Genomic DNA, 24,936 nt, shown 5'->3' on the forward strand with positions numbered 1-24,936 from the left:
GTAAGGGTTGAGCTTCATTTCTTACCCCCATTGACTGTCTTCCACCATTGAATTACCTTGACAATTTTTTTTTCAAAAATAAATTGACCATATATGTGTGAGTTTATTTCTGAACTCTTTTTTTCATTGACCTGTGTGTCTCTCCTCATGCCAGCGCCACATTGTTGGTTACTGGGGCTTTATTGTAAGTCTTGAAATCATGTAGTTTAAATACTTTGTTCTTTTCAAAATTGTTTTGACTCTAGGGTTTTTTTTGTTTATTTAAAGATTTTATTTACTTATTTTCAGAGGGAGGAGGAGGAGGGAGAAAGAATTAAACATCCATGTGAGGAACATTGATCAGTTTCCTCTCATTCGCATCCCAGCTGGGGACTGGACTCGCAACCCAGGCACCTGCCCCGGCCAGGGAGCAAACTGGTGACCCTTCGCTTTGGGGGGTAATGCCGAACCAGCTGAGCTACACCAGTCAGGGCTACTCTAGGTCTCTGTAATTTTCAAGTTAGTTGTAATGTATATTTCTACAAACGTTTTATGAGTGTTTCTATGGAGAAAACAGTATTTTCTGCGTCTTCTCTAGTCAGTTTAGAAAATGCCTGACTTCCCCAGAATTTGTTCTCCTCACATCTAAGCTGCCTGACTTGTCGGCCTGCATCGTTCCTAATATTCCCTTGTAATGTTTTACATTTTCTGTTGGCGTCATGAGTAGTGTTCATTCTTGATTTTGGGTGGTGATAGTTGTTGTGAGGGGTGGACGAGTTGCCACAATAAGGCCCTAAGGTCAGTGGTGGGTGGGGCGGGTACCCTGGTTCATTAGGCAGGAGGACCAGGAGCCAGCGCACGATGAACCCAGCAAGGAAGGAAGGAAGGAAGGGGCCGAGAGGGAGGTGCACGGAGCCGTAGACACTCACTAGACGCCCTCAGACAGTTTATTAGGGGCTTAGAAGGGAGTCCTATGGGGTTCTTGTCTGTGTGTTCCCAGGGGTTGCGGTCCCAGGACTAGGTCAGATCTGGACATAGGACAAGGTGACATCACCCTGAATCTCCAGAGTGTCCACTCTCTGGAAGGCCGAAAGCCGATGGGAGTAGTCAAAGAGGTGCTGGCCATTGGCGTAAACCTTGAAGCGATCCAGGCCACAGCGGATGGACAGCTGTAGGGAGAGAGGGCGTGAGGTCACAGCCAGGACAGAGGCTTTGCACGGAAAGGGGTAAGAGACCCAGACTCACATCAAAGAACTGGCCGAAACCAAAGGGGTTGTAGGAGATCTTCTTCTCCTCAGAACCCCACGAGCCGTTCAGATAGCTGTTCCGCACCACAGTGCCCTCGGTCAGACGGGGGTTAATGTGGAGAGCCAGGTCCCCTGAGGACCCCACCTTGAAGTTGACCACAAAGCTGGGGACAGAGAGGGAGACGAGGGTCAGAAGGGGCCCACACCTGGTTCCCCTAGGGAAGGGGGCGCTGGGCACTGGACTCCTGGGCCTGAAGGGGGAGATGAGCCACGAATTCCCACCTCAGTCTAGGTTCTGTACCTTGTGCTCGTGGGGGGCACATAGCCCTTCACTATGATGGTTTTTCGGGCTGTAAGCCCCCCTTGTATTCTTCCCGTAAATGGCACAGGCTGTGGAGAGAGATCATGGGGTCCCATCATCTCCCAGGTCCCCAGAAGCCAGATGCAAAGACACATTTTCAAAGAGGGGCCCATACTCATCCTGGAAAATGTCCCCAACCCCTGTCCCCTGCCCCACCCAGACCACCAACTTCTCCCTCCTCCCGCACCCCGTCCCAAACACCCTCTGCCACTCTATGTCCTGCCCTGTCAGCGCTCCCCGTGGACCAGGGCCCCCAACACCCCCAGCAGTTCTGCTTCCTCACAAATGGCCCACCACAGAGCCCTAAACTACAGGGCTCCTTACCGGGTTAAAGACTGGGGGTCCCTCCATGGTCTGTGAAGTGAAGAAGAAAATATATTACTCTATATTATTCAACAAATATCTATGACACATCTATGCCAAGCAGGTGTATCTCTGGGCGTTGGATTATTACTCCTGGGGATCCAACCTCTCTGACCCTCCCAGTTCTCCCCACTTCCACCAGATGGCCACACAGCCCTCCCACTTACAGGCAGTTGATTCTGCGAGGGTTGGTAGCTCTGTCCAGGACCCTACACAGACGTAAAAAAGCAGGAATGGTGAGAAGGGCTGGGGTCCTTCAGCCACCCTACGACCCCCTCAGCCAAGAACCTCCACCACGAGGGTACTTACTGGATAAGCCGGAATAGTCATGGGTGTCTATGGGCACAGAGGGAGAAGGAGGTGATGAGAGGGACTCCAGACTGAGGCCTAGGATGCTGCCCTGGGGCAGGTTCCCCGCCCCACCAAGGGAACTCTGGGGTCACAGGGTGGCACTCAGATGGCTCATTAATGGAGGGGGACTCATTGTGTTTAGGGATCTCCAGTGCATGGTGAATCTCACTCCACCCCTTAGGACAAGCCTGGTAAATTCCATTCTTGTACCTCTCCTATCCTGGCTTCCTGCTGTTCTCACCTGCCCCCACCCCAGCACTACCCCCGCACCCCGAAGCACTCCAGAAGCTGCACAATGAAGTGTCCACTCCTCCCAGGCCCACACAAAGCCCATGCTCTTCTCGGCCCCAACCACCATTTGCCCCTCTCTGCGCATGCCCAGTGTGGGGGCCAGGAGGAGTCCTCAGAACCAGCCAGGTTCTTGTCTCTCCCTTGTCTGTCTCTGGCTCCCTCAGTCTGCGTGTGCCTCCATCTCCCCGTCTCTGTCTGTCTCTGTTGCCCTCTCTCGTCCACACCTTCTCTCAGGTGGTTCCTCCTGCCCAAAATACCCTTCCATTCCCTAGTTAACTTTTATTCACTCTTTCTGCTTTCTCTTCTTTCCAATGACCTCCTTTCTGCCTTGGCTTCCATTTAAAGCCAGCTACTCTGACGGCCCTTTTCTGAAGGCCTTATTGTTGATTTTTCAAAAATGCATTGATGAAACATGATGGCAAAATAGAGCCCACAGGCAGGTGACCCCCTTACAGATAAAGATATTCCCAACGTTGGACCTGGCTGGCGTAGCTCAGTGGATTGAGCGTGGGCTGGGAACCAAAGTGTCCCAGGTTCGATTCCCAGCCAGGATACATTCCTGGGTTGCAGGCCAGAGCCCCCAGCAACTGCACAGTGATGTTTCTCTCTCTCTCTCTCTCTCTCTCTCTCTCTCTCTCTCTCTCTCCCCCTCCCTCCTTTCCTTCTCTAAAAATAAATAAACAAAATCTTTAAAAAAATAAAAAAAAAGATATTCCCAACGTTTCCTCATGAGGGAGCAGAGGCGAGGTTGGAGCACAGGCCCTGTGGTTCAGCCACTTGTGGGTCCATGACCTGGGGCAGGTTCCCTAAGCTTCCCTGGCTCAGCTCCACGGCTGTGGAACGCAGCTGAGGGTCACAGGGTGCTGTGCCGGGGGGGGGGGGGGGGGGGGCGCTTCTAGGTTGCGAGGGTGGAGCTTTCCCTGAAGGGCATGTCAGGAGTCTGAGTGTAGGCTTCTTTGAGTACACTCTTCCTCCTCCTCCTCCTTCAGGAAGGCCTTCCTGAAGACTCCCCAAAGCTCCGGTGTGTCCCCCATGCTGGCCCTGACGACTATGCCCAAAGCCATCTGGTGACATACTAGACTGTCTTGGTCCTCTGGGTCCACAGCATCACCCAGCGAAGGGAACAAAGGAACGTGGGAGTGAATGAATTGAAGAAGAAAACAAGTGAGAGAGGGAGACACTACACACGTGGTTTGGTCTTGGCTGGCCTCCGATGAAGTTGATTGACTGAAGCTCCAGGTCCCCATCCACTTGCAGGTGGGTGACCATCTGTGGGGGGAGCCGGTGCCCGAACTCATAAAACGGATTTCCGTTTACCACCACCTGCAGGAGGGGGTAAGGCCGAAGTCAGCAGCCATGAACTGGGGAAGGGAGAGACAGGAAGCAGGGAACAGGGGTCTTGTTAACTTGGGATCAAAAGTCCTGGGGGTGAGCTGAGATAGCTTCAGTGTCAAGAACCTTGAGTCCACAGGTCAGAGGTCAAGCTGGGGTCAAAAGTCAGCTGACAGACTGGTGGATGGGAGAGAACATAGAATGTAGTCTGGGGATGGAGATCAGGAGAGAATTGAGTCTGAGTCCCACTTTGAGCACCAAACGAGCTGGGGTGGTGGTCGATCTCTGACCTGTCTAACCTGTGCAACCTCAGGTAAATCACTTCACCTCTCTGGGACTTTGTTTCCTCCCCTGTAAATGGGGCTCACTCTGACCCAGCAAAGCCTGTTGGGGGCACTGTGCAAACCCTGTGGAGAGCCTTGCCTTGTACTCATATCTCAGTGCACAGTTCTAGTTGCAGTGCTGAGCAGTGGCCATGGGGCGAGAGCCAGCTCTGCCGGGCTGGGTGCTTCCTACTTGTTAAGCACTTCCCGCTGTGATAGCAACACGCGATTCCCTCAGCAGCTCTGTGAGGCAGGGCAAGGGATTGTCCCTGTTGTTCAAGAAAGCAGAGGCCCCGGGGAGAGACTGGTCAGCTCAAGGTCACACACTGGGGAGGGGCAAAGCTCAGCCTGAGATCCCTGTCTGTCCAACCTCAGAGCATGGAGCTAATCCCCAGCGAGGAGGTTAGAAATCTGGTGACCGTATGAGGGCAAACAAAGCCCAGGTGGGTGGCCCAGCCCAGCAGCTCCCCTCCTAGGGACGCCTTGCACGAGTCTTGTGGGACACGTGTGCATGGGGTTTGCTCAGTGTCCTTGATGGGGAGCTGGACTCGGGGATGGGTCACACTTAGAGTGGGTGTGCCAGGAGCTCTGCACAACTATTGGAAGGTGCAGACCAGGTGTGACAGCAACCCAGGGGCTTAACACACACACGATACATGAGAACAGGGCAGAAGGCAACAGCACAGCACCGAGCCCACACACTTAAAAGAAACAAAGGCACAGAAAAAGGTCAGGGCTGAGAGGAGTCAGGGGAAAGGCCACCCCTGGGGTCAAGGGGACCGCGGCACACAGGGTTTTCTGGGGCACACTCCCTGTGAAAACAAAGCATGCACAGCGCACACTTTTCTGTGTGTGGGTCGCACTTTAGTGAGACATGAAACATGTGCACGGTAGCAACAGGTCACAACGTGTGGGTCTCATTTGGACCCCGACTCAAACAAACTGCAGGAAACAGCAAACACGGCGTTTCTGAGGTGGCTGGAACACCGGCTCGACATGTGGTGACACTAAGGACACACTGTCAATTTTCAGGTGTGATTATGGCAGCATGACTGTGTTTATAAAAGCTGAAATAGCCCTGGCTGGTGTGGCTCAGTGGATTGAACACCAAAGGGTCGCCAGTTTGATTACCACTAAGGGCACATGCCTGGGTTGCAGGCCAGGTCTCCAGTAGGGGGCACGTGAGAGGCAACCACACATTGATGTTTCTGTCCCTTTCTTTCCTGCTCCCTTCCCCTTTCTCTAAAAATTAAGTAAATAATCAAACAAACAAACACATAAATAAAATCTCTAAAAAAAAGGCTGAAATATTTATGGATGAAATTGTATGATATCTGGGGTTTGCTGTGACATCCCTCAGGTGGGGAAGTGTGAGGTGAGGATGGAGGCAGGGTCGACCACGACTGGAGCTGGCCAAGGAGACGACACCTTCCCTGCATGTGTGTACTCAGAGTTCTCCGTGAGAAACAGCAAAGACATACATTTCGCAAGAACACAAAGAAACAGATGATATACATTAAACAGGTTAGAAGCCTCTCTGTGGCAGAGGCATGGGGATGAGAAAAAGATAAAAGAGAAATTTTTTTACAAGGTGGGGAAGGGAGGAAAAGGAAAAAGTGAGCTAGGAAGGAAAGAGGGAGGGGGAAGAGAGAAAAGAAGAAGAGAGGAGGAAGAAAAGAAGGGGGGGCGAGGGAGAAGGGAGGAGAGAGGGGAGGAGGGAGGGGGAAGAGAGAGGGCGGAGCGGGAGGAGGCCCTGGCCTGCAGCTCCTACCTTGTAGTGCTCCGCCAGGACCATGATCACCAGCTCGAAGGCGGCGCCCTTGTGGAAGGGCATGCTCCTTTTCTTCTCCTCGCTGCCCCACTTGCCGCCCTGCTGCGAGTTGAAGACCACCTTGTCCCAGCCATCAAAGCGGGGATTGAAGTGAAAGGCAATGTCGGACCCTGGGTTCTGTCCCACCACGAAGTTCACAGAAAACCTGGTGGGATATGAAGAGATGTTCCCCGGGCCCCACCTGCCAGCCCAGCAGACCCTCCTCTGGGAAGCCCTGTCGGTCCCACCTTGTTCCACGGTTCCTGGTGGGGCGACCTTGCCACTGTTGATTCAGAACAGGAGGGGGCGGTTGCGCCCCTGAGTTTCAGGAGGCAGATTCACTCACTCCCTTTCCTTCCTGGACTTCTCCCCAGCCCCCCTAATAGGGCTGCCACTGGGACTCCTGAGTTCACCCTCGGCCACCGTGGGCCAGGCACTGTCCTAGGAAGCCTACATCTATCAATTCAGACTTCTTGCTGCATGCCTGGCCCTGTAGGTCATTCCCCACACGGAGCCAGAGGGAGCCCGTGAACATCCAAATTAGAGCATCTCCCCTCACACCGGCACCCTCAAAGTTACTCCATCCAGGCAGGCGCACACCTGTCTCAGGGCCTTTGCACTGGCTACTCTTTCTGCCTGGAACGCCCTTCCCTCAGATACACCCCAGGCTCCCTCTCTCACCTGCGTCAGGTCTTCGCTGAAAGTCCCCTTCCCAGGGAGGCCCATTCCCGGCCACTCTATGTAAAGGGACAATGCCATGCCCTTCTCTCTCACATCCATCCATCTGCCTTCCCTCCTTAGTTGACTCCGTAGCACTTATCACCATCCGACATATTATACATTTAACTTACTTATTTTTTATCTGTCTCTTCTACTAGGATGGTAGGTCCATGAGGACAGGGACCTTTGTCTGTGCTGTTGACCGCTCGGCCGCAGTGCCCAGGCGCAAAGCAGGCCCCCTCCATGATCAGAGAAGCGATGGACATAGAAGCAGCAGTCCCGAGGCTTCAGTTCAGTTATTATCGCCATTTTAAGGACTTACTTCAGCGCTTCCTTTCCAGTCCTACATCGTTTACACACTGAGTCCCAGTCTCTGGGTGGGAAACCAAAGTGCGCAGAGGGGCAGTGGCTTTCCCAGTCGCACAGCCGCTGACAGAACGGCCCAGCGTCGGCTTGGCCTGTGGTTTTGTTCATGCTGCCACACCCATTGGTTCCAACCCTGCAGCCCAGTTCTGGGGCCGCCTCTTGTGGTGAGCTCCCTGACCTCCCCCCAGCCTCCAGGGCTCTCCTCCTGATCTGATCACCAAGCTCTGGACTCCCCAGGCCAGAGCGGGTCCTTGGCCCTCAGCTGTGGTGGCACAGAGCTCCTCCCCAGCCAGGGTGGGGGGAGGGAAAAAAGCCAGAAGCCCCTACTTGTAGCCCCTCTCCCAGCCTAGCCTGGCCTGGGGGAGGGGATTACCTTTTCATGCGCTCGCTAGCCACTCCTTGGATGTAAACAGACATTCCCACACTGAGTCCTCCAGGAATGGGCTTGTTGTAGGGCAGAGTCTGTAGAAGGGGCCGGTGAGGGGCGTCAATAGGCTATCCACCTATTGCACCTTTCCCCCTCAATGAGAAGAACCCCCCCACCCCCACTGCTCCCTTAAGCAAGAAAGGAAACTGAGGAGTGAGGAGTCAGCATGGAGATGAGGAGGGCCAAGAGTTCGGTGTGGACACAAACAGCCTGAGTGACAGGGTGGGAGTGAATCACGCGCCATGGCCAGTATTGGGTCCATCAGACCCAGGGGTTGGGTGGGCACCTCTGAAGATTGGGGTGAGAGGAAATTGGATTGGAAAGGCCAGGCTGGAGTGAAGCCAGGGCCTGGGTCAATGCCTGGGCTAGTATCTCACCGGGTTGTAGGTGGGCTGGTAGCCAGGTGCAGGAACAAAGGCCATCTTGAAAGGCTGGGCTGGTGGCTCGTCCTGTGAGAAGTGCAGCAGGAGAGGGAAATGGTGACAGGTGGCAGGTGGCAGCTGGCTCTTATACCTCAGGACGAGGGAGGGGCGGGCAGGGCAGGGCTCAAAGGGTCCCTCTTCTGAGCGCCCCAGGCTCACATCTTCTCCTTGAGCACCCCCGGCCTTCCCTCTCTCGCCAGCCTCAGTGGTAACCAGTCAGAACCCAGATCATCTGGGCCAGGCCTGGGGGGACTCAGGTCAGGGACCCCTCCTCTAGACCCCTCTGCAAAGAGGAAGTGCTAGTGAACTTGGGCCCTGACAGTGCCTTATCAGAGCCCATAAAACCCTCCCTGGACCTTTGTTATCAGAGGGAGGGTGAGGTCCGGCGGGTGGGGCAGGGCAGGGCTGCAGGAGTGGCCCAGGACAGGTGCGCAATGGAAGCCAGGGAAAGCAGGGAGGGACTGGGTGCTCAGGACATTCCAGGAAATTTGAAGGGACCTAAATTGATTATGTGTCTACTACATGCCTTTCCCATGAGTTTCTATTGAATACATGGTGGATTAGATCACTGATTTCTGCAGCCAGAGGTTATGGGTTTAGTCCTGCCTCTGGCCCTGGCTGGTGTGCCTCACTGGACTGAGGACCAGATGCCCAGTTGGGGGCGTGGGAGAGGCAATCGATCGATGTATCTCTCACACACTGATGTTTCTCTCCCTCTCTTTCTCCCTCCTTTCCCCTGTCTCTAAAAGTAAATAAATAAATTAAAAAATAAATAAACAAGTAAATCCTGCCTCTGCTACTCCCTGGCTCTGTGATCTTAGGTCAGTGCCTAAACCTCAATTTGCCCATTTGCCCTTCTGTAAAATGGGGATATTAATAGTATCAACTTCATAGATCCTTGAAAGAAATCACTAAGTTAATAAATGCTCAGACAGGATGTGGCATATGGATGGCACTAAATTAATGCTTGGTCTCTTGGTTATTCTGAACATAAATCCAGGAGGGTGGGATTGTATGCATGTGGATGAGAAGACCCGAAGCCTGAAGAAATAAAGCAGCCCGTCTAAGACTGGGTAGCAGTGGAACCCTAGCCAGACTCCAGCACCAGATCCCACTGTGCAGTGAGGGCCAGGCAGGGTGAACACCGCCCTCAAGCCTGGGGCAGGCAGGGGGACCAGCTGTAGCCTCTGCTCGCTCCATCCGTGCTAGATTTTCTTTCTTTTACCTATATTTTATTGATCATGCTATTACAGTTCCATTTTTTCCTCCTTTACCCTCCCTCCGCCCTGCACCCCCAACCCTCCAGCATTCACCCCACTTAGTTCATGTCCATGGGTTGTACATATAAGTTTTTTGAGTTCTCTGTTTTCTATGCTGTTCTTAACCTCTCCCCATCTATTTTATGCCTACCAATTATGCTTCCTATTCCCTATACCTTTCCCCCTATTCCTCCCTTCCCTTTCCCCACTGAAAACCCTCCATGTGATCTCCATTTCTCTGATTTTGTTCCTGTTCTGGTATGTTTGCTTAGGTTTTTTTTTTAGGGTCAGTTGTTGATGGTTGTGTTTTGTTGTCATTTTACTGTTCATTTTACTGTTTTGATCTTCTTCAATTTCTTAGATAAGTCCCTTTAACATGTCATATAATAAGGGCTTAGTGATGATGAACTCCTTTAACCTGACCTTATCTGGGAAGCACTTTATCTGTCCTCCCATTCTAAATGATAGCTTTGTTGGAGAGAGTAATCTTGGGTGTAGGTCCTTGCTTTTCATGACTTGGAATACTTCTTTCCAGCCCTTTCTTGCCTGTAAGGTTTCTTCTGAAAAATCAGCTGAGAGTCTTATGGGAGCTCCTTTGTAGGTAACTGTCTCCTTTTCTCTAGCTGCTTTTAAGATTCTCTCTTTATCTTTAATCTTGGGTAACTTAATGATGATGTGCCTTGGTGTGTTCCTCTTTGGGTCCAACTTCTTTGGGGCTCTCTGGGCTTCCTGGACTTCCTGGAAGTCTATTTCCTTGGCCAGAATGGGGAAGTTCTCCTTTATTATTTGTTCAAATAAGTTTTCCATTACTTGCTCTTGTTCTTCTCCTTCTGGCACCCCTGATCTGGACATTGGAATGTTTAAAGTTATCCCAGAGGTTTATAAGTCTCTCTTCAATTTTTTTTAAATTCTTGTTTCTTCATTCTGTTCCAGTTGGATGTTTATTTCTTCCTTTGTTCCAAATCATTGCTTTGAGTCTTGGTTTCCTTCCCTTCACTGTTGGTTCCCTGAATATTTTGCTTTATTTCACTTTGGGTATCCTTCATTTGTTCTTTCATTTTGCAACCAAGCTCAATCAGTTCTGTGAGCATATTGATTACCACAGCTTTAAATTCCCCATCAGATAGGTTGGCTATCTCCTCATTGCTTAGCTCTCTTTTTGGAGTTTTGCTCTGTTCTTTCATTTGGGCCATTTTCTTTGTCTTGGTGCACCTGTTAGGTTGTAAGGGGGCAGGGCCTTAGGTATTCACCAGGGCAGGGGGACCCTCTTTGCTGCGTTGTGGTGCTGTCTGTGGGGGAGAGGCCAGAAAGGGAACAATGCAGCTCGCCTGCTCGGCTCTAGCCCCACTTTCCAATGAACTGTGAGACTGGGAGTTTCTCCCACTGAGGCAACCCCTGCTGTAGTCCACGCTCAGCTGAGTCTCAGTTTCCTGTTCAGCTAGTCCCGCCTGTGCAGTCTGCCACCTTGCCCAGTTCTCTCCATCCACCCATCTCCCTCCTACCAGTCTGGTTGGTCTGGTTGACTGTTTCTTTAATTCTGTGGTTGCCAGAGTTCCATGCAGTTTGCTTTTCTGGAACTTCTGGTTGTTTATTGATTTTAGATCAGTTGTTATCCTCCTTTGGATTGTGCAAGGAAGTGAAGGGTTTCTACCTGTGCCTCCATCTTGGTTGGAACTCTGTGCCAGATTTTCTATTGGTCCTGGCCTGCCCACTGCCAACCCTGAATGGTCACCACTTGCATGGGTCCCATTCCCATTGGTTAAAGTTCTCTCCCCAACCCTCAGCACAACTGTGGTCCATGGACCCCCAGGCGCATGCATCTTGGCTCCTTGGCGCCTCTCCCATCACCAATAAGGACACCAGGTTCTTGACTTTGCTTTATTGTTCATGGGGGGAAGATACAGCCCTGGGCATGAAGAAATCAGGTTCATAAGGTTACGAACTGGGTGAGAAGGCAGCAAGATGAGCATCTTCCCTAGCCCTCCTTCTCTGTGGATGTGGAAACAGGCAGGAGGGGGAGCAAGGCTGGATCCCCGGCCAGGGCCTGAGATGCAGGGTCTCTCAGAGCTTGGAGAAAGTGACGCTCTTCAGGTCCTTCTTCTCCACTGCGGCCTGGACAGACTTAACAATGTCCTGGGTTTGCAGCATGCTCATGTTCCAGGACGTCTAGATAAAGAGAGCAGCATGTAATGGAAAAGACAGCAAAACTGGAGTCCGACCAGTGAAAAAAGCGACATAGCAGCACACCAATCAGAGGACAAGGCCTGCAGCAGACACTGAGCCCTGATTGGTTGCTCTGAGATCAGAGAAGGGCTGTGATTGGTTAGATGGAGAGTCTTACCATGTAGTTGAGGCCCTCGGCTACCGAATGGTCACGGGAGTAGAGCAGGTTGATTTTTGTGCCCTGAACTGCCACAGGACTCTTGCTTGAAATCTCAGCTGCCAGGGCAAAGGCCGCCTCAAGCATGACGTCCTTGTCCGGGAATACTCGGCTGCAGATGAAGGGCATCAGGAATCAGGGGTCTGAGACGGCCTTTCGCTGCTCCCTCCCATATTAGCAGTGGCTAATCACAGTAGAAAGCAGAAGCTCCCCCCACCATCCTCTCCCGTGAAATGGACCAGTCAGGTCAGGGCAAGAGACTCCAGAATAAAGAACTGACCACTCAGAGAGAAGAAGCCATGTGGAATCTGTAAGTGAGGTTCCATGGAGACCCAGAGAACCCCACCCAGACCTGGCTGCCCCTGAGCTCTTCACCAGAACCGGCGAGGTCCTACCTGACCAGCCCACTGCCCAGGGCCTCATCAGCCATCATCTTGCGGGCGGTGAAGGCCAGCTCATTGACCAGGCTGCAGGGGGGCAAGGCATTATCAGAGACAGCAATCATTCCCGGTCCAGGAGATGCCTTTCGGTCCCCTCCCCAGGTTTTCTCACATACCTCTGGTTGCCGATGACTCTGGGCAGACGCTGCAGCGTTCCCACATCAGCTGCCAAACCTACATCCACCTCCTGCGGGAGCAGTCCCGTCAGGGCTCAGTCTCCGCCCCATACAGGCCCCCGTGCCACCTCGATGCCAGTGAAACTGCACTAACTAGAGGCCCCTCTCCACCCCTCCCTCAGACACGGCTGCCCCACTACTCCATCTCGTTTCCACCCACACACTCTCACCCACGTGGTTCCTTCAGGCTGGAACACAGCCCACCTACCAACCCCCCTGCCATCTCAGTTCTTCCTGGTCAGCCACATCTACCTCCAGAGGGGAGTCCTTCTTAACCCTGTCACCTCACCCCTTACAGCACCCCTGGGCTCCATCCTGCCTCCTACCCTCTCAGGCACTGACCCCATAATGTAGCGCCCCAGCCTCACCCACACCTTCCCTCACTCCTGACCACGCCTGGGCAGCATGACCCACCCTTAGCCTCCTCCACAGCCAAGCGTTGTTTTTCTTCCCAAGCCTCACTTTTTAAGGGTCAATTCTTCCATGAAGCCCTCTGGGCTCACTCCACACCTCCCCCCGCACCCCACTTCCTTACCTGGGCCGTCCCTGCTCTGCCTCCACTGTGCCACTCATTGCCCAGCTCTACGCAGGACTTGAGGAAACAGAAGCTTGGGAGGATGGCTCACCTTCACCTGGAAGAAGGCATCCTGGGCACAGTACCGGATGTCACATGCGGTGATGAGGTCCACACCTGGGGGGTAGAGGCTGGGGACACTAAACAACCTCAAGGACCCAGGTCGTGGGGTTTCCACCTTGGGACAAAATCTAACCAGCAACAGATCTGAGGCTGGAGGCCACGGGATGAGGCGAGCAACAGCAGCCAATGGGCACCCACCCAGAATGAGCTCCGGGATGAGGCAGACTCACCTCCGCCAATGCAGCCCCCGTGGATGGCAGCAATCACGGGCTTAGGGCACTAGGAGAGAATGGTTGGGGCGGGGTCAGGGCTGGTTCAGGAGGGGTGGGCAGGCGGGATGCCTCATGAGCCTCCAGAGTCACCTTCTCGATGACGCTGAAGGTCTCTTGGTATGTGGCGATGAGCTTACGGAAGTACCAGCTTGTGCGGGCCACATCGTCTCCCTGAGGCTGAAGGATGTCTGCAGCCATGTCCATGAGGTCGATACCTGGTGGGGAGGTGTGAGGAGGCTCAGGAGCCCCCAGACGCTACCCACCGTCCCATCTAGAGGCGAGAACCTGGGCTCAGCCTATTTGAACCCTCAAACCACCAGAGTGGAGAAAGCAACTCACATAGTGCTTAGCAAGGGATTGTGAAGTAAATAAAAGTTAACATTTATTGAGTCACTACTCACTTTGTCCTCAGGACAATCCTATGAGGTGGGTCCTATCACTATTTTCACTTTAGGGGGTAAACTGAGGCACAGGAAAGTTAAGTCACTTGCCCGAGTTCATAATGGCTTGTGAGCAGTGGGGCTGTGATTCCAAAGCCAGAACCAAGGGCCATTCTTTTCACTATCATGCCAGACAGTCAGGTTGTGCCTTGAGCAACTGAGTCAATGGCACCCGTGTTTCCTGAGATGGGAAAACATGCGATGGCGCAATTCTGGGGTCTTCCGCTGAGAGACAAGCCTGGAGCTGACCTTTCCCCCACTTGTTATTCTCTATGACCCCTCGTCTGGCTCCCATCATGCGTGGCCCCTAGTCTCTGCGTTCCCCCCCGGGGCTCCCACAGCCTGCTCCCCCACACATGGCCAGAGGGAACTCGCAGGCACTCCAGGGCCCTCTCTTCTTCCCTCCCATCCCACTTACTCAGAATAAAATGCAAGGTCTTTGCCAAAACACCTGAACCAGCTCTGCACAAAAGTCATTTCCAACCCATTCCTTCAGGCACACAGGCCTCCAACGGTTGGTCCGACAACACAACACATTCCCTTCCCAGGGCCTTTGGCCTCCCGCTCCCGCTGCCTAGGACAGTCCTTCCTCCTGCAATGGCCCCAAGACTGACTCCATCACTCTATCCAGGCCACAGCGCAGAGGTCACCTCTGCAGGGAGGCCTGCTCCGGGCACCTGGCTGAATGGCATCATCTTCGATCCCTTCCCTCTATCTGCCTCCTACATTGCCCCCCTGCTGTCGCAGAATAATAGGCTTATCGCGTTCAGTGTCTTTCTCCCACCTAGGGCCAGAGCTTGAGCTCCAGGAGCAGAGGAATTTTTGTCTTTTTGCCCACCAGTCTCCCCAGTAGCTAAACAGGGCCTAGTATACAGTAGGCACTCAGTAAGTAAGCAATACAGACAACTCCTGCCCTCATGGAGCTGCCTTTCTATGCAAGAGACGAACATATATAGACACATTTTGTCAGGTGGTGAGAAATGCTGAAAGAAGGAAAATGGAACAGAATGGAGCGTGTGTGTGTGCAGTGAGGGGCGTGTGTGTGCAGTGAGGGCTGCTGCAGTGGTAAACTGGGCAGTCAGGGGCCCTCTCACCGAAAAAGTGGCACCCAAGTAAAGATGTGGAGGAGGACTCGGGGAGCTGCAGAGACATCTGGGTGAGAGGATTCCAAATGGCAGGAACGGCCAGTGCAGAGGCCCAGTGGTGGGAATGCCCCTGGTCTGTGTGAGGGCCATTGAGGAGGTCAGCTGGGGTGGAATGAGCAAGGGGGAAGTGGGCAGAGTCAAGGTCAGAGAGGTGACAGGGCCAGCTGTGTGGGGCCTCATGGGCCAAGGAGGGGACGCTGGTTTTTACTCTGAGAGAGACAAGAGCTATGGGCCAATTTGAGCAGAATCATCCTTCGCTTTCTTCTTCCTGGACTCAGTCATGCTCATCCTGTTGCTGGTCCTCTAATGACTCAGTTAACAAATGTGAAAAATCATTTCCATGTACATGCACCCCCCGACTTGCGGGCTTCACTGCCTACACGGTTTGTTGAAATAAGTGGGATGGGAGGGGCGCTGGCTCAGGGTAGAACTGCATTTGCACAAGTTAAGTGTGTTTAAGACGGAACCCCTGTGCGACCTTGTCCAGGTCACTTCATCCTCTGGGCCTTTGGTTTCTTCTCTGTAAAACAAGGGCACCCTGGCTGGCATGGCTCAGTGGACTGCGTGCCAGCCTGTGAACCAAAAGGTTGCTGGAACAATTCCCAGTCAGGGTACATGCCTGGGTTGAGAGCCAGGTCCCTATTTGGGGGCGTGTGAGAGACAATGGGTTGATCTACCTTTCTCACATCGATGTTTCTCTCCTTCTCTTCTCTGAAATTTTTATTTATTTATTTATTTACTTATAAAATATTTTATTTATTTATTTTTAGAGAGGGGAGGGAAGGGGGGAGAGAGAGAGAGAGAGAGAGAGATCAATGTGCGGTTGCTGGGGGTCATGACCTGCAACCCAGGCATGTGCCCTGACTGGGAATTGAACCTGTGACACTGGTTTGCAGCCCGCACTCAATCCACTGAGCTTCGCCAGCCAGGGCTTGAAATTTTTAAAAACAAACCAACCAAGGGTAAAGTCCTGAGAGCTGACGGCCTGTAAGACTTCAAGGAGACAGAGTCCAGGAACTTCAGCAGTGCCTGGCACGGACAGCATCACGAGCCACTATTACTACAGACTCCATTTCAGCGGAGGTTGGAACCACCTGGGTCAGCCTGAGGGCTTCTGCTGCCGCCCACTCCTTGTCTGGAGGCCCCATCGACCTACAGGAGCCAAGCTTACTCCCAGAGGGAGAGGAGCCTGGCACCTTGTGATCCCTCCTCCTACCAGTTTTCCTGGTTTACCAGCCCTACCTGGACCTGCAGACACTGGCTTTCACAATGCCTTGAAGTAAAGGGTACCCAACAGGGTATGAGGTGTCCCCCTCCACAGTAAGAACTACTCACTGCAGAGAACTCCATCTCATTCCCTCGTGGACCTTGAAATGTTTCAGGTATTATTCATAATCATAATGAAGTTATTCACAATCACCAACAGCTATACCACACAGGTGTTAGATACACTGACATTTTATGCGTATATCCTCACTGAACCCTCACAGCAACCTGAGGCAGGTGCTAATGTCAACTCTCCATTCTCTTCAGATGAGGAAACCGCAACAGACAGGTGAAGGGATGTGGGCAGGAAGCACCAGTGGCAGGTGGCTGGCTGCTGGGCACAGAGCCCTTGCTTTGAATTGTGCATTAGAGGACTTTCGGCAAGATGGAGGAATAGGTGGACGCATGGTACCTCCTCGCACAACCAAGATTAGAACAACAATAATTTACAGATAGAATAACACCCAGAACTGACAGAGGATTTATGTGAATGGAAGTTGGACAGCCAAGAAGTTGAAGTAGACCCATATATCCAGACTGGTAGGAGAAGACGAGCCGGGCGGGTGTGGGGCTGGTGTGGGTTGGCGGCGCGTGGAGGTTGGGGAAAATTTGGCGCAAAATCGGCGCGACAGCCATCCGGGGCGCAAGAACACAGCGGTGATCCCTGAGTACGCAAGCTGCAGCTGGCGGGCCCAGTGAGGTAGCGATTGTGGACCAGGGCAGAGCTCGCAGCCCAAGATCCCAGAGAAGGGTCTGAGCTCAGGAGAACGGAACTACTGCCATTGTTCCCTCCCGTCCCAGCTCCCGCCACCGCCCCCACATATAATGTCACAATCTAGCGACTGGGGTGCTCAGCCCCAGTGAACACCTAAGGCTCTGCCCCCCACCGTAACAAGAGCGACCAGACGGCGGGGGGGGGAGGAGAGACAGGGAGAGATATGTTTCCAACAGAACAGATCAGTCCCCCAGGACTCATCCTTTTGAGCGACCAAGAAATAGCCAATCTATCAGATGCACAGTTCGAAACACTGGTGATCAGAAAGCTCACGGAATTGATTGATTTGGGGTGCAATTTAGATGAAGGGATGCAGGTTACCATAAAAGAGATGCAGGAAGATATATGGAGGAGAGCCAATAGTGAAAGGAAGGAATCTGAGTCTCAAAACAATACAGTGGACCAGAAGGAAGATAGAATCAACCAAGCAGGAAAGCATGATGAAATAAGAATTCAAAAAATCGAGGAAAAGCTTAAGAGCATCCAGGACACCTTTAAACGTTCCAACATCTGAATTATAGGGGTAACAGAATGGGAAGGGGAAAAGCAACAAATTGAGCACGTATTTGAACAAATAATAAAGGAGAACTTCCCTAATCTGGCAAAGGGAACAGTCTTCCAAGAAATCTAAGAAGCTCAGAGAGCCCCAAAGAAGTTGGACCCAAGAAGAAACACACCAAGGCATATCATAATTACATTAGCCAAGGTAAAAACGAAGGAGAGAATCTTAGAAGCAGCAAGAGATAAGGGGACAGTCACCTACAAAGGAGTTCCCATCAGACTGTCAGCTGATTTCTCCAAAGAGACCTTACAGGCAAGAAGGGGCTGGAAAGAAATATTCCAAGTCATGAAAGACAAGGACCTACATCCCAGATTGCTCTATCCAGCAAAGCTCTCATTTAGAATGGAAGGGCAGATAAAGTGCTTCTCAGATAAGGTCAAGTTAAAGGAGTTCATCATCACCAAGCCCTTATTTTATGAATGCTAAAGGGACTTATCTAAGAAAAAGAAGATCAAAACTATGAATCGTAAAATGACAAAAAACTAGTAACTATAAACAACTGAATCTAAAATACAAAAATAAACTAAGCAAACAACTAGAACAGGAACAGAATCACAGAAATGGAGATCACATGGAGGGTTATCAGAGGGGAGGGGGATAGGGGAGAATGGGGGAAAAGGTACAGGGAATAAGGAGCATAAATGGTAGGTACAAAATAGTACCATAGTAGAGGACATGGAGAAGCCAAAGAACTTACATGTACGACCCACAGACCTGAACTAAAGGCAGGAATGCTGTTGGGAGTGGGGTGCAGGGCAGCGGGGAATAAAGGGGAGAAAAAAGAATGGGGCAACTGTAATAACATAAGCCATAACATATATTTAAAAAAAAAGAAAAAAGCTTCAGGGCACAGTGGCTTGGGCTTGTCACATTTCATTGCACAATCTGATCATGTGTAAATTTCACAAAAGATTCATATTGTTCTACTAGTTTGCTTTGAGGATTTGCTCATACTCCTCCCAAAATTTATCTTCAGTCTTTTAAGAAATGACCACACTATTCCAACTTGTGAAGTGTAAAGGGAGGCTGGTTCTTCCTCATCTGGGACGGACCTGGACGACTAGGTGCTGCAAGTGCTGACCTTGAGGTACAAGCTTCATTCTGATTAAGAACAACTTCCGAATGTACCCACCTCTGATAATGACTACATTTTTGTTTTATGTTCCGAAAAATATGCTTCATTGTTGGAAGGCGCCACTTGCTGCTGGGAGGATGGGCTGTTGCAAAGTCTGTGGTGGGGTCTGCATCTGAAGCAGCGGCAGCTCAGCATCTGGGGGTCTCAGGCCCAGTGTGGGGCCAGAAATAGGGCGCAACACCACTGCTTTGGGGAACCTGGGCTCAGCAGTGCCTCCTTGAACTCCTTGGCTGCTCCACATCGCCCTGCACACTGTGCCACTGATGGGCCAGGGATCGGGAGTGGATGTGGTGGAAACTGCAGCCCACCCTCAGGCCCCTCAGCAGAGCACCCAAGCCAAGTAGGCTGGCTCCAATCCAGCAATCTGTTTGTGACGCTTCGCCTAGGGCATGGACCCTCTCACAGAAGACAACTATGTGCTCTGGTTGGATAAGATACAAACTACCGGAGAGCACAGGGAACATTCTGGAGAGAGTTATCACTTAAACGAAGGTTCTGGTACCAAGTGAATTTACCTGTTTTTAAAGCTTTAGCCTGAGGCCAACCTGAAGTTGTGCTTGGAGAAGCAGACAACAGAGTCAGGGGGGATCCTAGTTGCTGAAAAGTGAGGGAATAAAACCCAGGAAGGAGATGGCCAGAGAGGGGAGCCCCAAATTCTGTGTATAAATTCTGCCCAGATTGCTCACTGACCTATGAACCATGAATGCAGCCCAAAAGATTTAAAAACTGATTCCAACTAAGCTGATAAAATAGGAATCTCAACACTCTGTTGAGTTATATAGCAGGATCCAGAGTTTCCACATCTTCCAATAACCCCATATCCAGGGTGCAATCCGAACTTACTCCAAATGTAAGTAAAAGAACATGAGGCCCATATTTTCAAAAGAAAAGATAATAAACAGACCGACCTGAAGGCAACCCATGTGCTGGAATTAGGAGACAAGGATTTTAAAGCAGCCTTATAACTATGCTCAATGGTGCAGAGAAAAATAGGCTCATGATAAATAAAAAGACATGAAAATTCAGCAGAGAAATGAAAATATAACAAAAGAAGCAAATGGAAATTTGAGAACTCTAAACTACAATATCAGAAATTTAAAAAAATCCCTGGTCAGGCTTAACAGCAGAACAGAGACGACAAAGGAGCCAGTGATCTGCTCAATGGAAGCGACCCCGTCTGAGGAGCAGGCCCATGGGGCAAAGACTGAATAGACGTGCAACTGGAAATCAGTCCCTGTTGGCTGGATAATTGCACGAAAGTATATTATTACTGTCACACCTTTACTGACAAAAAAAAAAAGACTCTCACAGGTTAAGGGCTTTAAGTTCAGATTTCAGAGTCCATGATCCTATCATGTTCTATTGGACTATTTTCGGAATTTGAAGGTTTTAAATTTTTTTAGGCCTGGCTGGTGTGGCTCAGTGGATTGAGTGCTGGCCTGCAAACCCAAAGGTCACTGGTTCAATTCCCAATCAGGGCACCTGCCTGGGTTGCAGGTCAAGTCCCCATCTGGGGGTGTACATGTGGCAACCAATCTGTGTACACACTGATATTTCTCTCCTCTCTCTCCCTTCCTCCCCTTCTCTCTAAAAAGAAATAAAATCTCTAATTTTTTTTAATGATAAGTGGGGAGGTTAGAAGCTGCTGAAAACCCCAATTAAGAAGCATTGCTCATATTGAAACTTTTATATTTTTCTTCTAACCTGACCCCCATGGAAGTTTGGAGACTCTGAGTATTATTATCATGGCAATATGGTTGTTTGCATAAATTCATTAGGAATCAGTTCTTGTTATAACAGGACACAATTGGAAATTGGTGTATTACCAAGACTTTGACTATAATGTCATGTCTCAGAGAGACATGTATAGACTCTGGATGTCAACAGGAAACCTTAAGGAATTAAGATAGACTTTGGAAGCCAACATAAACCCCTTGGAAAAACATCCTGATACCTTACTTACAAGGTTCATAGCAGTCTTTCCAGGTAAGGAGTGAAGGTTGCTTTCCTGGGAGACAACAAAGAAAGAACCTCAAGACATTTGGAGGAACCTCAAGAACCTGAGGAATTCACCCAAATCAATAGGTACCACAGGCAAATGCTGACGGCAACCATGTGGCTTGGCTTCTTAGCTCTAAGAGGCAAATTATAGTTCAATCTAGAGATTTGTTATGAAGTTCCAGCAAAGCAGACTTAAAAGAATCTGTGATCAATTACCATTCTTGTAATATTCATGCAAATAACAGGCCAAATTTATTGAAACTAGACTTAATACAATAAATTAGCTATCTTTGATAAAATGAGGGTGACTTTATTTATTTCTTAAAAAAGATTTTATCCATGTATTTTTAGAGAGGATAAGGGAGGGAGAAAGAGAGGCAGAGAAACATGGATGTGCCGAGAAATATCGATCGGCAGCCTCTCGCATGCCCCCATCTGGGAACCTGGCCCACAATCCAGGCATGTCCCCTGACCAGGAACTGAACCAGCAACCCTTCGGTTTGTGGGATAATGCCCAACCCACTAGCCACACTAGTCAGGGCCAATGAGGGTGATTTTAGAGAAAAAAGTTGTTCCAATAGGAACTATAATACCCAACTATGGTATTATAGTTGGCTATTGGGTTATTAGATTCTAGTTCTGTTCATTGTCTTTAAAAATCTTATTTTTCATGTGTGGACTGGACTGGACCCTGATATTTTTTTCTTAAAAAAAAATTATTTGTTGATTTGAGAGAGAGAGAAAGAGAGAAACACTGATTTGTTGTTCCACTTAATTTATACATTCATTGGTTGATTCTTATATGTGTTCTGAGCAGGGATCAAACCCACAACCTTGGCATATCGGAACAATGCTCTAACCAACTGAGCTACCCGGCCAGAACCCTGAATTTTTCTAATGAAACTGTTTGGGTGCAGCCCTCTGTACCAGTGTTTTATTTTTCTCCCTCCTCTGCCTTGGACTTACTGAGAACAAAAACTTTTTTTCTGAGCCTATAATTGCAGACCTGAGCCAGACAACACAATGTAAATTTCAGATAAGTCATCACAACAGTTTATGCTTAAATGGCTTTGGTGACTGATGCTGTTTTAGCCACACAGAGAGCTTGCTTGAGCTGGTGTCAGGGCATTCATCAGGGATGTCTGGACTGTAGGCCAGGGAAATCGGTCAGACTATCACGGCCTGCCTTCATTCCAGCAAGAATGAAGCTCTGAATCTTTCATCTAGAGATCTTCCCTACTGGCAGTCTTAAAGACTCAGAGACTGGGTACAGGTATCCTGGCCTACTGCTTCTTCTACCATCTCTGTGGTTCCCGCTTATAAAATGAATACCTAGAATGCCCCCTTTAAGGCTTAGGGACCAGGAGAAAGAGGTGGGCTTGTGAGATGGTAAGCGCCAGATAAGAGGGGCATAATACCCAGGCAAATTCGACTCCATCTTATGAGCTAACCCTCCCTCGATTGAACTGAAACCTAGATGCCCTATATTCCTCAAGATTGAGGAGTGATCAAAAGAAAAGGGGAAACTGTAACCGCATAGAAACTTCATTTATGTAATATGAGCTTTCCTCCTTTCTTTCCTTTTGATTCAAACTGGCGTCCCAGCACCCCACTCACCTCCCTGCCTCCTCCCTTGCAGGACAACTCCTTTAAGTATACTCAGGACAATGAGGTTCTCACCAGCATCAAAACAAAGTGTCCAGTCCATTGACCACAAAGACAGTTTTGGTCAAACTAGTGATAACACCTAGGCCTCAGTAGCATTTTAGCTCCAGGCCCAGAAAAACAGCCAAACGCCACTATGGCTGACATCAGGACCAGATGCACTGATCAACTACCCACTACCCTAGCATGGACTAATCAGTAGAGACCACAACATGACCATGACTTTAACTCCTCAAGTCATCACGATTAATGATTTTTCCTCTCTGTGACCCATTGCCTGGAAGCCTTCCAGGAGCCAGGTCTTTGAGCATTAGCTAACTTGTTTCCAGACATGAGCTACTTGCTACTTCCTAACACCTTTACTTTTTTAGATGCATTAAAAAAGAAAAAAAAAAACATTGCTGTATTCCCAGGGTAGGGAAGACTGGTGGGAGTGGGGTGGAGAGCACCTCATACCTGAAGTGAACATTTTTCCTGCACCAGAGATCACCACAGCCCGACAGTCAGTGTCTTGTGCTATCTTGTTGAAGCACTCCACCATCTCTCTGTGCAGGAGCAAAGAGTGAATAAGGGCTGTGTCTGGGGTGGAAATCCCCTACCCTCTTGTCCAACTATCTCCCACACCCCACCCCTGACCAATCCCTCAGTCTCTGCCTCCTCCTGCAGGCAGGCCTTGGGGATCTTCCTGCCAGACCTCCAGAAGGCTTTGTTCATGGCATTTCTCTTCTCAGGCCGGTTTAGCTGTACATGCAGAATGTGTCTCTGGGCAGCTGTCACCTTAAGGGACTCATAGTTGTGGTGTGGGGCTTCACTGGGGGCTGTTCTGGAGGTCTCATCTTGTGCAGAGGAGCCCATGGGGCGAAGGCTAAGGTTGAGACCCAGGTGGGTGGGGGCTGTCAATCCTAGGGAGACAAAGGAAGGAAGGGCTTTTGATGACTCCAGATTGGAGATGCAGCACCTTCAAGAGCAAAGGGCACACATCTCCATGACACTAGATTGGGGAACACAGGACCCTAAGAAACCTCAGTTTAGCTAGATACAAAGTTGAAGATTAGGGGTGCATTATCAGCGACCTCAGTCTGAGGACCACTTCAAACCCTTAATCCTGGGACTGACCCCCTATTAGGGACAGTGAGCCATTAGTGACCCAACAGTAACACACAGGCCTATAAAACTGGGGAGCCATTAGCCGGGAACACACGGCTCTCTAAGTTTAAAGGACACAAACCCTGGATGGCCTGGGACAGTCCTCCCCGTCCTATAATCTCTATGACAGCACGACAGTGTTAATGGGCCCTCAGAGTTCAAGCGGTGACTCACGCCACGTCAGAAGGTCGCGAAGTCTGCGGGAAGCTGCCACCACCGCCGCCATTGCTACTGAGTTGCTGAAGTAACTCAACAAAAGGAAGCCAAAGGGGCGGGCACAAAGCAGCCATGTTGGGTGAGGGCGCCAATGCCGCAGCCTCACGTCAGTGACGCCCCTCCTCCCGCCATCTTTACTAAGGGCAACCGGAAATAGCCTTGTTTAGTTGGCTAACAGGACCCTTTGGCCCAGTAGGAGCCTGGCCTAAAAGTAATTCACCGGGTGATGGGTATTCCTGCACAGAGTCATTACAGCGCTGTTGTATAATGCTAAAATTGGAAACAGCTTAAATGTCCAAGGACATAATGGCTGAATAACTGCGGCCCTAATAATTTACTAGTGCCATGTTAACTAAAAGGAAAAAGTTATCTAGACAGTTGACCCACATCAAGGAACAGAAACATAGTTGGGCCAACATTAAGCACTGACTGATAACTTGTTAATCTCCCACACCACCACGAGGTCCTACTTTCTTTGTACACAGAAACCTGGGGCTGGAGATGAGTGAAGAGAGGATTTATGTGGATCTGAAGTCCATGTTCTTAAATTTCTTTTAAAGTCTTCTATCAACAAAAGCCAGTTAACCCACCAACATATGTGCCATAAAACTGCTTTAAGTATGCTCATTAGGAAAATGTTCACCGGAAAGTGAACGGATGTCTCTTGGCAAACAGGATTACAGGAATACCCTGCCTCAATGAAACGTCCTAGGCAGGGTCTACTGGAAAACAGAACCAGTGACTGTCCATCAACAGAGAACTGTTTAGTTATCTATGCAATGGAAAACTCTGAAACTGCTATGCAAATACCAAGATACGAAAGAGATAGAACATTTAGTATCATCAGCATAAAAGTAGGCATACAATGCAGTATGTACGTAGATCTATAGGAGACTCAAAAGTGCTAACAAATAGCAGTGCTGGAAGACAAAAAATGGGGAAATTTACTTTTTACCCCCATGATTAGCTTAAAAATAAATCACAGATTTTGAAGTTTGTGGCTGCAATGTGGACTAGTTTCTCCTTGTCTGGAGGTTCTATTTGAAAATTCCTTGTTGAAGCATATTCATCTGATGCCAGGTCTTCAGTAATGTTAATCTGAGTTTCAAAACTTCACAGTATATTCTCCAAGTGGGTTTTCAGGAGCACATGCATGAACAAGGTGCTGTACTTTTTCTTAAAATGAAATTTTTAGAGAGAGGGAGGGAGGGACACATTGAAGTATGACAGAAACATGTATTGGTTGCCTCTTGAATGCTCCCAACTGACTACCTGGCCTGCAGGCTAGGCATGTGCCCTGACCAGGAATTGAAAAAACCAGCAACCTTTTGGTTCACAGGCCAATGCTCAATCCACTGAACCACACCAGCCAGGGCAGTACTATCCTTTTGACTTGCTCCTTTCCACAGGCTATCTCTTCCATGAGCCA

The 24,936-nt window shown here is 50.0% G+C and overlaps 2 protein-coding genes and 1 pseudogene across 2 annotated transcripts; all 3 read right to left on the reverse strand.

The window, feature by feature from the left end:
• Positions 1 to 908: 908 nt before the first annotated feature.
• On the reverse strand, positions 909 to 8,286 carry LGALS4 (galectin 4). Its single transcript, XM_028530398.2, has 10 exons — positions 7,948 to 8,286; positions 7,517 to 7,605; positions 6,019 to 6,223; positions 3,781 to 3,915; positions 2,260 to 2,286; positions 2,118 to 2,159; positions 1,912 to 1,941; positions 1,528 to 1,616; positions 1,225 to 1,390; positions 909 to 1,148 (listed from the first exon to the last, which is right to left on the reverse strand). The coding sequence occupies exons 1-10, from the start codon at positions 7,990 to 7,992 to the stop codon at positions 1,002 to 1,004; spliced, it is 975 nt and encodes a 324-aa protein (XP_028386199.1). The 5' UTR covers positions 7,993 to 8,286; the 3' UTR covers positions 909 to 1,001.
• Positions 8,287 to 11,115: 2,829 nt separating this feature from the next.
• Positions 11,116 to 23,594, reverse strand: ECH1 (enoyl-CoA hydratase 1). The gene is made up of 10 exons (XM_028529569.2): positions 23,466 to 23,594; positions 22,840 to 23,047; positions 22,602 to 22,690; positions 13,247 to 13,371; positions 13,115 to 13,163; positions 12,874 to 12,938; positions 12,188 to 12,258; positions 12,027 to 12,098; positions 11,593 to 11,743; positions 11,116 to 11,417 (listed from the first exon to the last, which is right to left on the reverse strand). Exons 1-10 carry the CDS (start codon positions 23,515 to 23,517, stop codon positions 11,313 to 11,315), a joined length of 987 nt encoding a protein of 328 aa, XP_028385370.1. The 5' UTR covers positions 23,518 to 23,594; the 3' UTR covers positions 11,116 to 11,312.
• On the reverse strand, positions 18,165 to 22,188 carry LOC114511235 (annotated as a pseudogene).
• Positions 23,595 to 24,936: the final 1,342 nt, after the last annotated feature.

The sequence above is a fragment of the Phyllostomus discolor genome, chromosome 12 (assembly GCF_004126475.2).
Source record: "Phyllostomus discolor isolate MPI-MPIP mPhyDis1 chromosome 12, mPhyDis1.pri.v3, whole genome shotgun sequence".
In the NCBI taxonomy this organism is placed as follows: Eukaryota; Metazoa; Chordata; class Mammalia; order Chiroptera; family Phyllostomidae; genus Phyllostomus; species Phyllostomus discolor.